The sequence below is a fragment of the Vigna radiata genome, chromosome 5 (assembly GCF_000741045.1).
Source record: "Vigna radiata var. radiata cultivar VC1973A chromosome 5, Vradiata_ver6, whole genome shotgun sequence".
NCBI classification, from domain to species: Eukaryota; Viridiplantae; Streptophyta; class Magnoliopsida; order Fabales; family Fabaceae; genus Vigna; species Vigna radiata.
This window is the reverse complement of record NC_028355.1, coordinates 34,862,748-34,878,249: the sequence shown is the minus strand read 5'-3', so window position 1 is coordinate 34,878,249 and position 15,502 is coordinate 34,862,748. Positions and strand designations below refer to the sequence as shown.

The 15,502-nt window shown below is 30.2% G+C and overlaps 1 protein-coding gene and 1 long non-coding RNA gene across 3 annotated transcripts; one reads left to right on the top strand and one right to left on the bottom strand.

Annotated features, from left to right (window-relative positions):
- The first annotated feature begins 3,643 nt into the window (after window positions 1-3,643).
- LOC106762686 lies at window positions 3,644-5,676 on the top strand. The gene is made up of 2 exons (XR_001375833.2): window positions 3,644-3,812; window positions 3,991-5,676. It is a non-coding gene; the product is annotated as an uncharacterized LOC106762686 (long non-coding RNA).
- Window positions 5,677-9,791: 4,115 nt separating this feature from the next.
- LOC106760825 (syntaxin-132) lies at window positions 9,792-14,089 on the bottom strand. 2 transcript variants are annotated; one of them, XM_014644255.2, is made up of 14 exons: window positions 13,825-14,089; window positions 13,422-13,619; window positions 12,745-12,858; window positions 12,417-12,473; window positions 12,294-12,342; window positions 11,689-11,777; window positions 11,515-11,588; window positions 11,386-11,428; window positions 11,242-11,302; window positions 11,093-11,118; window positions 10,927-11,004; window positions 10,481-10,561; window positions 10,318-10,383; window positions 9,792-10,207 (listed from the first exon to the last, which is right to left on the bottom strand). In XM_014644255.2, the coding sequence occupies exons 2-14, from the start codon at window positions 13,437-13,439 to the stop codon at window positions 10,043-10,045; spliced, it is 921 nt and encodes a 306-aa protein (XP_014499741.1). In that variant the 5' UTR covers window positions 13,440-13,619; window positions 13,825-14,089; the 3' UTR covers window positions 9,792-10,042. The 2 variants fall into 2 exon arrangements, with proteins under 2 accessions (XP_014499741.1, XP_014499742.1); XM_014644256.2 differs by lacking the exon at window positions 13,825-14,089 and having other exon boundaries at window positions 13,422-13,674.
- Window positions 14,090-15,502: the final 1,413 nt, after the last annotated feature.

The following is a 15,502-nucleotide window of genomic DNA, read 5'->3' as shown; positions in this document are numbered from 1 at the left end:
TAAAATTTTGTGATTTATTAAATATTTAAAATACTTTTTAATTGAGTTTTGATTGTTATTCTGATTCATTATATTGTTTATGTATATATTAAGAAAATATGAAATCATGTTTTTAATTTAAAATAATATTATAAAGTGATAAATGATTTTTATTAAAAATATATTAAATAAAATGATAGTTATGATTTCTAATTACTTTCACATCTATACAAGCGAGACTATCATTATTTCATTATTAATGAAACTATTCTTATTATCTGCTATGTTTTCAATAAAAACTACTTATAATTTTAAGTTAATCATAATTTTATTTTATATTAAGAACAAAATTTATATTTTCTAACATCATAATATTTTTTTTTTATATTAACAATAAAACCTAACATATTTAATACATTGAAACAAGTAAACAAGACAATATATAAGATAATATAATAATTACATCATTAAGATTATAGAAGATTAAAAAGAAAATATTCAATTAAAAGATATAAAACTTTTGAATACTCAATAAATAAATAATTTAAAACTTAACTAAGCCATTTTAATTAAAGCCATTTTAATATATTATAATATAAAATATTCATAATTATCATAATTTAAAACTTAATTAAGCCATTTTAATATTATAATATAAAATATTATTATATTTTACAATTTTCATTATTAAATTAATCTTTTGGTGGTATCAAGTAGTTGTTAAATTTATATCTTTATATCACTGTTTTAATATTCTATAAAAGAAAATTAAATTTATGTTTAAAATTTTCTCTGTCTGTGCAAAACACTTTAAAACTACACTCATTTCGGAATGTAATTAAAAGGCGAGTATATTTATTTTTTCTTATAGATGAGGCGAATAATATATTTCCTACCACCATTTGAAACATTAGTTAAAATCTAATATGTAAGTAGAAGTTTGTTAAACAAAGAAAGAGACTCGTAAACTTTTCTATAATATTTTTATGCTTTTAAATAAGATGTTTTAACTATTAGCTAAAATTTACTAAAAATATAAAATTATTAGTAAATGTCATTGAATAAAAAAAGATTTATAATTATTATTGAGTTTGAGAATAAATTATATTTTGACATTTTATGTTGTTTTTAAGTTTCATTTTGATATTTTATCTTTCTAAAAGGTTAGTTTTCTGTTTTAAATTTGGGGTAATTTGTTTCTTCCAAAATTAGAGCAGTGTCCATTGTAGAACACTTTTTATTGATTCAAAACATAAAAAATTGTTCCATCAAATTCGTCTGGTGAGATATTTAATTAATTTGAAAAGAAATCCACCTATACAAAAAAGTACTATTATCTTAAACAACAAAGAACTATTCATACACAGAAAAAAACAAAAAGAGATAATAAATTGTTATGATGAGATCCAATATTCACCCTCTTAAATCACCTGTAAGAAGATTTTCACTGTGTTCATGACTACTTATGTGTATCTATTCAAACATCTAAAAAAATAGTTAAAATAAAAAATAAAAAAGAATAAAATATTACACTTAACTGATGATATGCTAAGTAGAGAAGTAGTAGTTTTCAACTAACAATAAATTGTCCAACTACCTAACAAAGTTAAACTTAAATGGTCAACCTCCACCTCAACTTCAACTACCGTTCTTCTCTGTTTCTTTCCACTCCCTCCCAAATCTTCAACAGCAACCATTGTTCTTCTCCTTCTATTAATACCTCTCAACAAAACTCCTTTTCTTCAACACANATTTCTTCAACACACACCTCCTTCCAATGGCTGACTCCAATACCTCTTCCACTCAAACTTCTGGTATGTATATACATCATTATTCTACACTCTATCTACCAACTTTTTCAGATGTTGCTTCATGCAAAACAAATATTTCAATCATTTTACACTTTATTTGCTGGAATAATTATACTATGTATGTTATATCTCGTTAAACCTGCAAACTTGAGAGTACACACACCCATTAATCTTTACAGTTTTTTCCATGGAACACATACTTCTTTTGGAACCTAATTTCGCATTGCTAACTTTTCTAAGTTGCATGAGAGTTAATAGCACACTGTCTGGTGTACACTTCTGAAGTTGAAAATTGAAAATTTTTATAACTTTTTATAATTTCTGATAATAATAATAGAGAATGTGAAAAAAGATAACTTTTGCTAGAAAAAGGTAGTTAAACACACTCTAGAGTTTATGACAGACACCCAATTATTAACTGACATGCATATGGTTGTGGAAAAGTGGAAACTACTGCAATCATCATATATGAATGTGTTTACACTATCAAGTGATAACAATTTGAGAGAGTTAACAAAAAAATTGGTAGTTAGCTACTTTTCTCTGCATGGTTTTTTTGTGAAAGATGACAGAATATGTTTAGATTCAGGGAAGCGTGGATCTTCCAAGGTTGAATTTTCTGAAGATGAGGAAACTCTTATAATCAGGATGTATAAACTGGTTGGGAAAAGGTGAGAGAATTTTCTTGTTAACAAGCTTTTGAATCTTACTTACCCTTTTAAGCAGTGTACAGATGGAGCTTGTAAAAACAATGTGATTCTTTTTAGGTGGTCTTTGATTGCTGGAAGAATTCCTGGAAGAACAGCAGATGAAATAGAGAAGTATTGGACTTCGAGACTCTCGAGTTCTAGTAAATGAAGTGGCAGAGTACTACTTATTGGTGTTCAGTGTAGGATGAGCAACAAGATTTTGGGTGCAACATTAGTCTTAAGTTGTGGGAGTGATTTTGTGGGACATAAACTGAATTAAAGTTGGTCTTATTTATTTATAGGTATCTGTATTTGTATTGGCTATAAAAGAAAGAAACTGCAACTATAAAAGCTGGTTTGTGTAATAGTTTTCCATCTTCAAATGTTACTTGGTGGTTGGTCTTATCTCAATCGCATCAGCGTTCACTTTCTTCCTTTGTCTTTCTTATTCATTTACCATTTTGGCTATGTATCATGTGTCTCTGTGTATTAATTGAACCAGTACAATTCTTCATACCTACCACAATTGCATAGCTACTCGGGTGTCTCATTCTCGCATATCAACTATCAAAATCTAACTCTAACCAAGAAGCACCACTTGTTTTTTTGAAGCGTTAGATGAAGATTCAATCATCTTTTCATTTATATATATAGAACGGTGGTGGAATTAGGTCCCACATCGTTCGTTATAGGGTTGGGTGGAACACACCTAGAATAAAACAAAAGGTTTTAGTGGATAAATATGATGCTACATACAGCTCAAAACATTAGTTTTACCTAAAACTTTTTTTTTATATACATATGTTAAAACTTATCAAACAATGTAAAATCAGAAAAAAAAAATTAAATAATAGTTGAGATTCATTAAAATTATTAATTTTAATAAATTTTAACTAATAATAATAAGTATGTCTAAAAATTACTGCTGAATGAATTATCAAAGTTAAGATTATAAGTTTTTCTTTAAATTGTCACATCACAAATTTTGTAGAGGCGAAAATGCAGTGGATGAAGAATAAACAGAAATAATTGTCTTAGCAGTATTTAAAATAATGCGTCTACAAATAATTATGAGCACCATACTACTATTTATTTATTTTTATTTCAATATAAACTAGTAAAGTGATAATATATAATATATTAAGACAATAAAGAATGCTACAAACAACAAAATTTAAAATGAACTATCCCTTTCTTTCTCTTTCTCTTTCTCTCTCTCAATTTCAAGCACGAAAAGAGAAGGCGATCTGAGTGGATGAGGTGAGAAGTTGGGAGCTGATTCGCCGTCAAGGCAAAAAATTTCTGACCAAACATGAAATTAGTGTTTTTCAAGGTATACACAGCTTTATTTTATTGTGTTTTGTTTTTCTGATCCTTCCAACAAATCTACTTTTTCTAAATTTAGTGTTTCTCCATTCAATGTTTGTCTTCCTATGGATTCTGCAATATTTTCTTCACTTTTGTTTTACTAACCTTGAAATTGAACTAGATCTAATTCTTATGCTGTTCAGGAAATTCTGGATCTCGTCAATTACTCTATAGGTTTATACTCTATAGGTTTATACTTCGGATAATTTTCACGGGAGTTAACTTCTAGATAGCTCCTTTATATCCACGAGACACAGAGAGATTTTAGGATTTTAGGACAGGAAAGGTCGGTTGAGAACCCTAAACCGTGGAATTGGGTTAGCTTTTCCAAATTTGGTGTTGGATAATCTTCACTTTGCAGAAATGGGTTTTGTTAAATGTCAGATTGGTAAGTACAGAAGGTTTGTTTGAAAAATTGTTTCTTAAATACGAGTTTTTTTTTTTTATGAAACTTAGTATGAAATTTTCAAATCTGTACAAAGTTTTGTTCTTAGTTTAATAGACACGAGTTTTATATTATCAACTAATTTGAAATCATTATTGGTTATAGATGACGTTTTGAATTCATACGTATATTACTTTTTTAAACTTAAATTCAACTTTTGTTTTACTTTTGCAAACGGGAATTTCTGGGCTGTGCCATCATAAATCCTAACATGTTAGATGTCTGAGTTTGTTCATGCTATATTAGATTGCTCTCGCTGTACTGGATTGCAGGTATTGTCTGCTTCTTCAGATGACGAACATTGAGTTTCTATTGCCCCCTGTCTGTTATTTATAGAAATTGTGGATCTTTATGATTTCAATGAGTGAATTCAAATATTGGATATTGGCTGGTTGATGTTTGACATGTGGTTGTTTGTTGCGTGCTATCTTCCGATCCGGTCCCTTATCAAAAGGAGTATCTGCTTAACATGGTTTTATGATATTGATTGTTAGATAATATTAACATTGCTGTCTTAAATAGCATTATTCATGTTGTTTCATCTGCTGAACGCCTATTAAATATCATGGTAACAAATAAACTGTATACTGTGAAAACCCCAACCTTGGAAGTCATAACCCCAAGATAATATAAACTTAAAGAGTTAGGATTTCCTTTTCTTGAAATCCAGATTGATTTGAGTGATTAAAGTTGTTCAAATGGCTATACAGAACATGATTTTCTCTTACATTGTCAAGGAGAGATACGAAGTTCCGAAAACTTGAATATATATGCTTCTTAGCAACATGCCTAATTGAAAAAAAAATGTCGTTCTTTCTCTTTAAGAAATTTTAATTTAATGATGAAACTTATAAGAAAAAAATGCAAGTGAAATATGTTGCCATATAGCTGGAGGCAACATGCAATGGGTAAGAATAGACAGTTGAAATTGGGACCATTTGGTGAGTGGTGGATAATAGTAGCTTAGAGTTTTCCAGTTTTCCCGTTTAGTGTAATCTTTAGCTATATGAAAATATCAAACTCAAGTGTAGTTCATAGCTCCATTGCCTATCTAGTGTCAACCCTCTTGGCGACAAACTTGCAATAGCTACATGGTCTTTTTAAACACTGTGAGGATAATTAAGATAACTGCGATTGTTGAAATTCTCTACCTCCTATTGTTTCTGATTTGAGGATTTTCTTGACAATTATTTTCCCTGAGGTCTAGATGCTCTGCTGACAAAAGTTCCCATGATATTCCAACTATGGGGACAATAAGAGGTAAAGTTGTCAAGATTTCAAAGTATTCTAAGAATTAATGAGGACAAGTACCTTACATGATTAAAGTTAAATTAGTGCCGAATAATTTTTGGGGGAAATGATGAGCTCTAGATGGATAAGTATATAAAAGAAAAATAACTAACAGTTAGAAGAAGGCAGGTTCAATTTGAAGACATTGAACAATTCTCGGCTTCAGAAGTCATAATAAGAACATATACTTACATTCTTGTTTTTGTTTACTCTTGGTCTACTTTTAAAGTGCGTCATGAACTTTATCTACTCGAATTTATGGGAGTATACACCCTTATTTGCTTACTTTAGAGGGGGATTCTGCTGTAAGGAAGCTACAGTGATTCCAAAGATGGAAAACCCTTTATCTTTCCAAGACAGAAAGATGGAGTCCATGGAAGTTCTTAAGTTAGTCTTATTAACTAAAAAGAAAAAAGAAACAGCCAGTATGAAAGTAGAGGATTCTTGGTTTTCCTTATGACATCAGTTATACATCAATTGACAATTAGATTGTGTATACTATGACTTGTTAATATCTACATGGAAGAGGTGATAAGTTAGGAGCAATGATGGTATAACAGCTTCCCCCTCTACCCTAAAGAAGCTCCACCACTGAGCCAGTGTTTCTAAACAGTAATTGCGACCAAAAGATTAATAATTCTCAACCATTGTTCTTTATACAATCAATGACTAATTTAACATAATTCAACTATTCAAGCTTACCTCATATGTTTGCATACTCATCTTTTGAATGATTACCCATGCTAATTCTCCTGAAATCAAATCAATCATTTGTTTACCCAGGAAGAAGAATAGTACTAATCATTTACACCTCTCACACATCACCTCAGATACTTACAATATATCAACTAATGTACCTATTTAACCAATAATTACACAACCAGCTAACTTTAGTATTGGTAGTTAAATATGGGTAGATTTAACTAAAGTTTGGTAGCTGGCTAATCAGAGTGATGTATTGGGAAATGTTTGAGTTGCTTTATTTACGAAAAAGTAATGGATAAAAGGTCTTGCCCATGATTCAGTTTTAAAGAAAAATAGTGGACAACCTATTATGTATTAGCCGTGCAAGCGTACACTAAAAGCCAATTTGACAATGTAGAAGTACTACAATCAAAGTAACTACTGTAACAATTGAGGGTTTTCATACACTTAAAAGAAAATTAAATGTGAAATATCTGTAGTTCTGTTCATTGTATCTAAGCAATAAAATCACTTTCCTCTCTTCTGGTTACTTCTTCCATGGTTTCAAAACAGCGAGTACGATGATGAGGGCAATGGCCAGGAGCAATATAATGGAAATCATCATGCATTTTCTTGATTTCTTTTGCAAACTTTTTGCAGTTTGGAGAGCGTCGTTACCCAGTCTCACATGATCAGTTGCGTTTGTCACCTGTTCATTACAGAATGGCATTTTAAAAAGACATGATTAGCTGTCCGAAATAATAAATATTTCCCAGTAGTCCAAATCTTTTGCAATTGATGCAATCCAAACAATAAACATAGAAATGCTACTGGTGCAAATTAGTTCCTCCACTGTAAATAGCTAATATGATTATATATAGGTTTGATAGGAAATAATTGAAAAATGTCAATATTAGTTATATCTTTTCTGGGAGTAGTTTTATTAAATTGCTTTAATAAATCTGTTAAAAATTATTTAAATCAATGTATTCACATTGGCACTTTATGCATAACTGGTATAAAGTAATGGGAGGAACAATTCTATGCACAAGTAAAACAAAGTTACGCACGAAATGTACACAATAGTCATAACTATGGAATAAACTTTAGGTTTTTCTTCTGTTGAAAGCATTCATACTTTAACATATAATATGATGTGGCTACTATCACACAACTAACTTTTTCCTCACATCAATCTTAGTGCATTTGGTGCCTTTTGATTTTTACGAAAAAAGTGGCCTGGTAAATATAAATATTTAACATTTCATGGTTATAAGATAAAACAGTGAATGGTAAGAGTATAAGCTCAAAAAAATCAATTACGAGATCCATGGTAGAAATCTGAGGCCACAATATATTGGTTCTTTTAGCAGAGATTAAAAAGCACCAAGAGTAAAAGATTTGTATAATTCAAGTTTTCTGTTTCTTAGTAATGTAATGATTTTTAGCCTGTTTGAATGAGAAAAGGGCGAATAACGAGTGTGAAAATGGCCCAAAACTATAAATATGATTGAACAAGAATACCTATATTATTATCATGTAAGTTTTGTACTAAAAAGAATGAAAGAAACAAGTAGAAAGTGTAAGAGTTTTTGTAATAATAAACATTTGATGAAAAATTATACCTATATTATTATCATTCCTATTTCTATTTTTACCATATTTACTTTCATTTCTCTTTGACTAAATATGTTTAATCTTTACTATATTTTTTTACATGTTTCCACTCACCTTTTTCTTTCATGTACTCCATTTCTCAAATCCTCACCATACATAACCTGCTCGTAAAACTAAAAGGCATAAAGCAATATGTTGGGAAAATACCTTATTTCACTTTCACCCTCAACTTTTGGTATACCTCGTACTTAGCTTATTCATATGCATAAAGAAGGGAAATGGTAGTAAAATAATAATGTTATCACTTTCTCAAATTAGTAACTCTTAGCAATTGAAAATAAGTCAGTAGATGATGAAGTAAAGTTCAAGAGCTAACTAAGAATTCTAACAGATGCATTTTCTTTTGAAATTAAAACTGATATATTCATTGCAATAGCTCCAATCCAATATATAATGTTTATTACTATTCTACTACCTTATAAGATATTATAAAATATCTCTAAAATATTATAAAATGTCTCTGAAATATTTATAACAATTAATTATCAAATTTTATTATATCTTCAAAATATTTATAGATTATATATTTTAAAATATTTTATGATTTATTATATATTTTGAAATGTTTTATGATATAATAGTTGATTCTCTGATATATCCATTAAATATATAATATTATATAATAATAGATTATCATCAAGAGATAGAATCAGCAACCAGCCATGACAATATCAATTAATTAAAGTAAATCAAATCAATAAAAATAAATAAATTTGCTTATAGTAAAATATTAAATATATCCAAATATAATATTTGTAAACAAATAAAAATAATTAAAGCTCAATAATAAATACGTTTTAATTAGTTTGGAGGCATAAACAATGTGGTCAAGATCATAAAATAAATTAAAACAAGGTTAGGTAACCAATTAAATAAACATTAAAAAAAATAAAAGTGATAAATCAATTAAAATTAGTATTCACATGAAAAGGGACAAAGATGATTTATTTTTAGGAAATTAAAATAAAAAACATGTTGGTATAAAAGACAAAATAGATGGAATAAAAAATTAAGGAACCAGGAAAGATAAATATATATGTAAAAAAATTCAAATAAGGATAAAATACGAAGAAAAATCCTGGGAGATTTTTCCTAATAACAAAATTAGCTGTTCGGAGGAGGAATGTAATTCATAATTGTTTGAGAGAATAAAATCTCATTGACATTGAAGGTGAAAAAGTTCACAAAGTAGCTAGATAACTTTCTAATTTATAGATATAGAGGATATTGTATATTGATATCCACGTAAGTGCCTACAACAATAGTATTTATAATAATAATAATAATAATAATAATAATAATAATAAAAATGATGCTTATAAAATTATCATTATATGAAGAGAAAGAAGATGATGAATATACACTACAAAGAATTGGGATAAGAACTAAGATGGTAGTGTGAATATTTGGATATGTTAAAGATTAATATGTAAAAGTGAAACTTGGCACAACAAAAAAAGTTGGTGAATTGAAGCAAAGATATTAGAAAGTGAGCCTTTATTTTGGAAATACCTCACTCACATTTCCACATGTATTCACCAAACTATTTGCACCTTGACTCAGCCCTAGCAACGAAATTACATGGTCCATGCTAAAGTGAAACTCTTCATTACTCTCACGTTTATACAAAGGTTATTACGTACGCTAATAAAATAGTCAAGACAACCTTATATTTTGCTAAACTACGTAAATAAAATTGTTAAGACAACCTTATATTTTGCTAAACTACCGAGGAGCACTATCTTAAACCAGTTGACAAAAATGAGAACTAGGAAGTACCGACGAATGTTCTCTAAGGATGTACTTTCTTTCCAAGAAGAATATCAATGCGAGATTGCAACTAAACAATGACAGAAAAAACAGCTTTATAGAATAATACAAGGAAACACAAGACCCTGATAAACCTTTGAGGGCTACAAAGAATATGAATTTATATCGTCAGACACGACAATGAATGTATACAGAAATCAGTCACACCACACAAAACAAGCATCTCGATCATACAAAATAAGGCATATGAAAATCCCGCTCTACGATGTCCTTTTGACACAAATGCATATGTTATGGACAAAAGGTACAGGGCCACACACTCAAGAACCCTAGCTACTCTTCCAAGGTTTGAGAACACCCACAACTATGATAGCTACTATTATCAACAATATAATGATGGCAATGCACATCCATTTTCGTGAGTTCTTCTGGAGTTTCTTAGCATTTTGAAGTGCACTTGTCCCTCTCTGGACATGATCGACTGCATTGTTGACCTGATCAAGCCTCTCATTAATGCAAAATCAAACTAAATATGCCCTGTATTCGACATACACATGCATACAAACACAACATTAAGGGTGTGAGAGGCACAGAGTAAACAAACCTGACTTTCAATGTTATCTAGAATTTCTCCTTGAGCATCAACTAAGACTGCCATGTCAAGGTATATCTGATAAATAGTAAAATAGTAAAATAGAGTTAGACATACTATGCTATTATTACGACTAGATTAAATATTTAAGACTGAGATCTTCATGTAGGCAAACCTGATGTAAATCAAGAAGTTTTTTCTCAATCTCTTTCACAGCATCATGTCTCTCTTGAATTTCTTCTACTGTGTTCACTACCTGCAAAATCCAGGTTTTCTTATGTTTTAATTCTCCACACAAGTGAAGTGAAATCACAACTACAAGTTTCCAAAATGAAACAATTGAAATGTTTGACTACCCTTCCCCAACTCTTGGAAAAAAAAAAATGATTATCTTTGGCCATGAGATAAAAATGTGAAACCTCACTTTACTACGTAAAGTTAGTGTAGATAGAATAAAATCTACCGATTCAATCATGAATTAATTTTCAACTAAACCTTTTTTCCAGGTATTAAACAATCCTACTTTATCCAAGAAAAGAGGAAGACAGAAAAGATAATATAATATATTGAACTTTTCAAGAGGAAAAGATAAACTCCAGTTAAAAATCACAAACCAAGTACCTGTCCTCGGCCTGCTTCTAGGATTGCTCTTTGGAAGATTTGCTCACTGTTTCCAGTTTCTATCAGGCGATCAATAGTCTATCACAGTCAATGATGGCCAATTACAACAAAATTTATAGGTAGTGAATATCTCATCTCAAATCACAAACTCATGAGTTAAGCTCACCTCATCATCTGGCCTAGTCCCAGTAACTGTAAATCAAATCAAGAAATCACAAAGTGAACACCATTAAACACTTCACAATGTATAAGTCTAAAATAATAATAAAGAACAATGCTACTGCCAAGTGTACCACAGGGATGAAATGTTCAAACCTGTTATAACTCTTCTCTCCACAACCTCACGATATTCATCTTGTATTCTTTGTCTTAGAGTCTAAAACACAACACATTGATGAGAAGACAGACAAGAAAATGGAAAAACAGCTTCTGCTGTTAGGTGTTAAAAACTAAACATACCTGGAACTCTGTCATGAGATCCTTGAATTTTTTAGTCAAGGAACTGTGGTTTCAGGGAAAAGTAAAATAATTCAGTTTTCTGGGTCCTTTTATCAACTACAATGATGGAAATGTGTACAATCAACTTACTTTGTCATATTCATTCTTGCTCTGTCAATACCTGTTCCCTTCTCACAGCCAGGCTTTTGTCTATTAGATAGGTTCTGCACAAAACAATTCATGATCAAATAACTTTCATACTTGTCTGAAATTTTACAGTAAATTGACATCCAATAAAACAATATTCAGCCAATAGTTCAATACATCTCTGTTTATAGCCTCAATCTTTGTTTTGACACCATGAGCAATCTTTCCAACTTCATCAATATCTTTCTCCATCCTTTTCTTGATGCCTGAAAGTAATGTTATAGGTTACACTATTAAGTTTTGTTCGCATATATTGTAAATTCCAAAAGAAGTATATAAAAAAAATTCAATTTGACGCATGCATATTTTTGTAACTTGCCATTGCTGTGAAATTTACCATGTGTTTGTCTGGCTATAGCAGCCTGACAAACCCAAGTTAATATAATTTCAGCTCCAATACGAAAAATCCTTATAATGAAATTCAAAATGGATGGTTCAACTAAAGTATATCATTGCAATCGTAACACACACTTAATGACACATGCTTTAGTACCAGATTCTATTCATTGTTCTGAAGAGCATCAAATTTTAATATTGGCAACAAATGCAGTATATTAAAAAAGAATGTCACGTGTCTGGCTATAAGTGCCTAACACACCCAAGTTAATTGTCAGCACGTATACTACAAAATCTTACAACTGAATTCAAAATGGATGATTTCAATTAAAAACAAAACATTGCACTTGATGTAACCATAAAAATAACATAGCATTGTAACACACCTTTCATGGCAGATGCTTTTGTAACAGCTTTTGATTCCTCATTAGCTTCCTGGAAAAAGTACTTTTAGCTTATAAATGAGATCTTGCTGCTGGAAAGTAACAAAAGAAGAAGATAATGGATACCTTTAGCTTTTGAAGTAGCACCGCTAACTTATCGATCTGTTTATCAGCCTCATGGATCTAATATCGAAACAAAGAATATCAGTACGTGTAGGATGTAGGATATTAACTGCACTGTTGAGCAAACTACATGAAGAAGAAGGTTGACTATGGAAACAGCAAAACTTATCAGTTCCATTATCCCCTTGGACAACAATATCTTTTGACTTCCCGCCTATTCTAAAATAATAATATCCGCACAACAAAAAAACCCTACAACATCTTAGGTAATAAATTCCTATCTTAAATAATCAAATGCTCTAAAATTTTAAAAAGCGTGTACATTGTGTACCTGCTTATTAAAAGCTTCCATCCCCATATCAGAGTTGCTTCTCGGAACCTGTCCCATTTCAATGTCACTTTCTCTAGAAGGCCGGCCATTACTAGCTTCACCAACAAATGAATCCTGCAAGAAAGAATGTCAAATAATAATGACAATAACAAAAAGAAAAACAAAACTACCCTTAGACTTTGATCTTATAACCCAACAACATTGTACTAAACATAACCCGTTTCAAATTAATTAACAGTAACAAAACCAAACAAAAACACCAGAATCACTATCAGAATAAATCCAAAACCAAAAGTTATGCCACAAACAAAATAACCACCTGAAATCTAATTTGGGATTAACTATGATTTGAGTTAAAGCAAGACACCGCCTTTCGAAAATTTTCCACTAGCCATATAGTGATTCAGCGATGAACTGAAATTTACGGCTTACGATGTCAGAACATGTTGATTCCTATTCGTATCCCACTAGAATCCAAGGCAAAAATTTGGGCACCTCTTAATGTCGTTTTTTCAAAGAAAGATAAAATGAAAATAAATGAAACAGAGTATGAATCTGACACTGTGATGGCAGAAAATTAGAACAGAAAAACAATCACTTTAGCAACCGAACTACAAGACCCAGTTATCAAAATCGAATTTTGGAATCGAGAGAGGGAATTGCAGATATCAACTTACAGTGAGAAGGTCGTTCATCGTGAGTTGTCAAATCAAACTGTCGGAGAGAAGAAAGAGATGTCCAAAGCAGACAGCGAAACGGCAATAATTGTTGTGTCTTTGGCCGGCGAAACGACAGCGAAGCAAGGCAGGGCAACCCACGAACTCTCTCACAATGCATTTTGTTTTGTTTTGGGAGATGTTATTTTGACTCTCCCTCTTGACAACCGTGAGGTGGCAAAATGTGATTATGTGTGAAAGGGCAAAATCGGTAAAAGAAGAAACAAAGAAAGGGCAAAAACGGTAAAGGCATAAACCACAAAAGGACAAAAACGGTAAAGGAATAAACCACAAAAGAAACAAAAAAAAAAAGTGAAATCAGACGGGAATTTCAAAACTGAGTGAAAATGAGAAGAAAACTTACAGTGAAGCGTGGGAAGGGGGTTTTGAAGCCGCTTGAAGGAAATCTAGAATTCCTAAATCCAAAAGAAAAGTGAAAGCTTTTTTTGCCACTATTGGAGTCGCCGGTGCCGCCGTGGTGGATGTTGAGAAGAAGGAGGGAGAAGTGCGATTTGAGGGGTGGAGGGTTTTTCGTCGGCAGTGGCGGAATTTGAATGAGGTGCGGTTTGTTTTGCCACTGTTGGGGTCGCCGGTGCCGCCCTGGTTGGTGGTGGTGGGAGAATTGCGGTTTGAGAGGTTACAATTTCTAATTTGGGAATAAAGATCTACCCCTATACTTTTTAAAAATTAAAAAAAAAAATGGTCGCTGAAATTACATATTTGCCCTTCAGTGACATTGTGAACTGGGGCCCGCATTTAAAACAACAGTGTGCTACATGTTTTTGTTCTTTCTTTTCTTTTATCTTTCAAACAATTTCTTTAAAAACAATAAATGCCTCCATTTCTTCGTATTGTCTATTATTTACTTTTAATTTTTTTAAATTATAAATTGATCATCTCGGTCTTAACAATTTAATATTTTTTAAAATATAAATAAAATTTACAATTTTAATATTTTTTAGAATATAATTAAAATTTACTAATGGTATAATTCTCTTTCAAAATTGATTATAAAACGAAAGTAGACGTCAATGGAAGGTCTTAAACAAGTATTTCAATTTCAAAAACTGTAAATAGAAAGTTATTTTTCCTTCCACAAATTTCAGTTATTAATGAAGTTAATTATAAAATATTCTGTATCAAACCAAGTTAATTGGTACAAGAATTCTGTTAATAAATATCTCTTTAAATATCTTTTGATTTTCAAAACTTATCTCTTTTGCTCTTGTTTATCGATAATTTATTTTTAAGAAAAATAATCTTTTACATATTACATATATGTTAAAGTTAAAGGAAAGAGGAAACAGAGTGACCAATAATATGTGAAAATTGACATTATGGTTTGGCTTTTGGACAACCTGAAACCTCTGCAATGAATGCGGAATCAACGTCACTTTTTTTCTATTTTCTGAGTTGGTATCAAGTTCGAATAAAACAAAATTTTTTTTTAATTAATAATAATTTGACACACATAACTTCTTTTTTTAATTCATTTCGTACTATTTTTTATTATTTTTTCTTTTATAAATATAAAAATTTATTTTTTTATAATTATTTTACTTCTGCAATATATAAATTATTTGTGAATATCTCTCACTGTACCATTATTCAAATTTTAAAACAAAAATGAAAACTTGCCTCCGTTGTATGCTTGAGATTCCATGACTTTTGACTTGTGAGCACCTTTATTCAGAGGTTTGGCACATGACACCGTTGCTAGAGAAATATATTTTTTACTATGATATTTTAATAATATTTTTTAATAGATTCTTATATATTTGAAATTGAGTAATCATAAACTTATATTTTGATTGTAAAAAAAATGTCAAAAAAAATTATTAAAAATACATTTTTCATATTGTTATAGCTATTAAATTTATCAAGTGCATTTTTTTCCTTAAAAAGATGCAATTAAACATTTCATTGTTCATCTCTAAACCAGAAGTTTGAAAATAATGTTTAATATTTTTTTCATGTAAAATATTTATCAGATTTATGGATGATTAGTTTTGGTAGAAAGTCATATCATCGTTTTCAAAGAT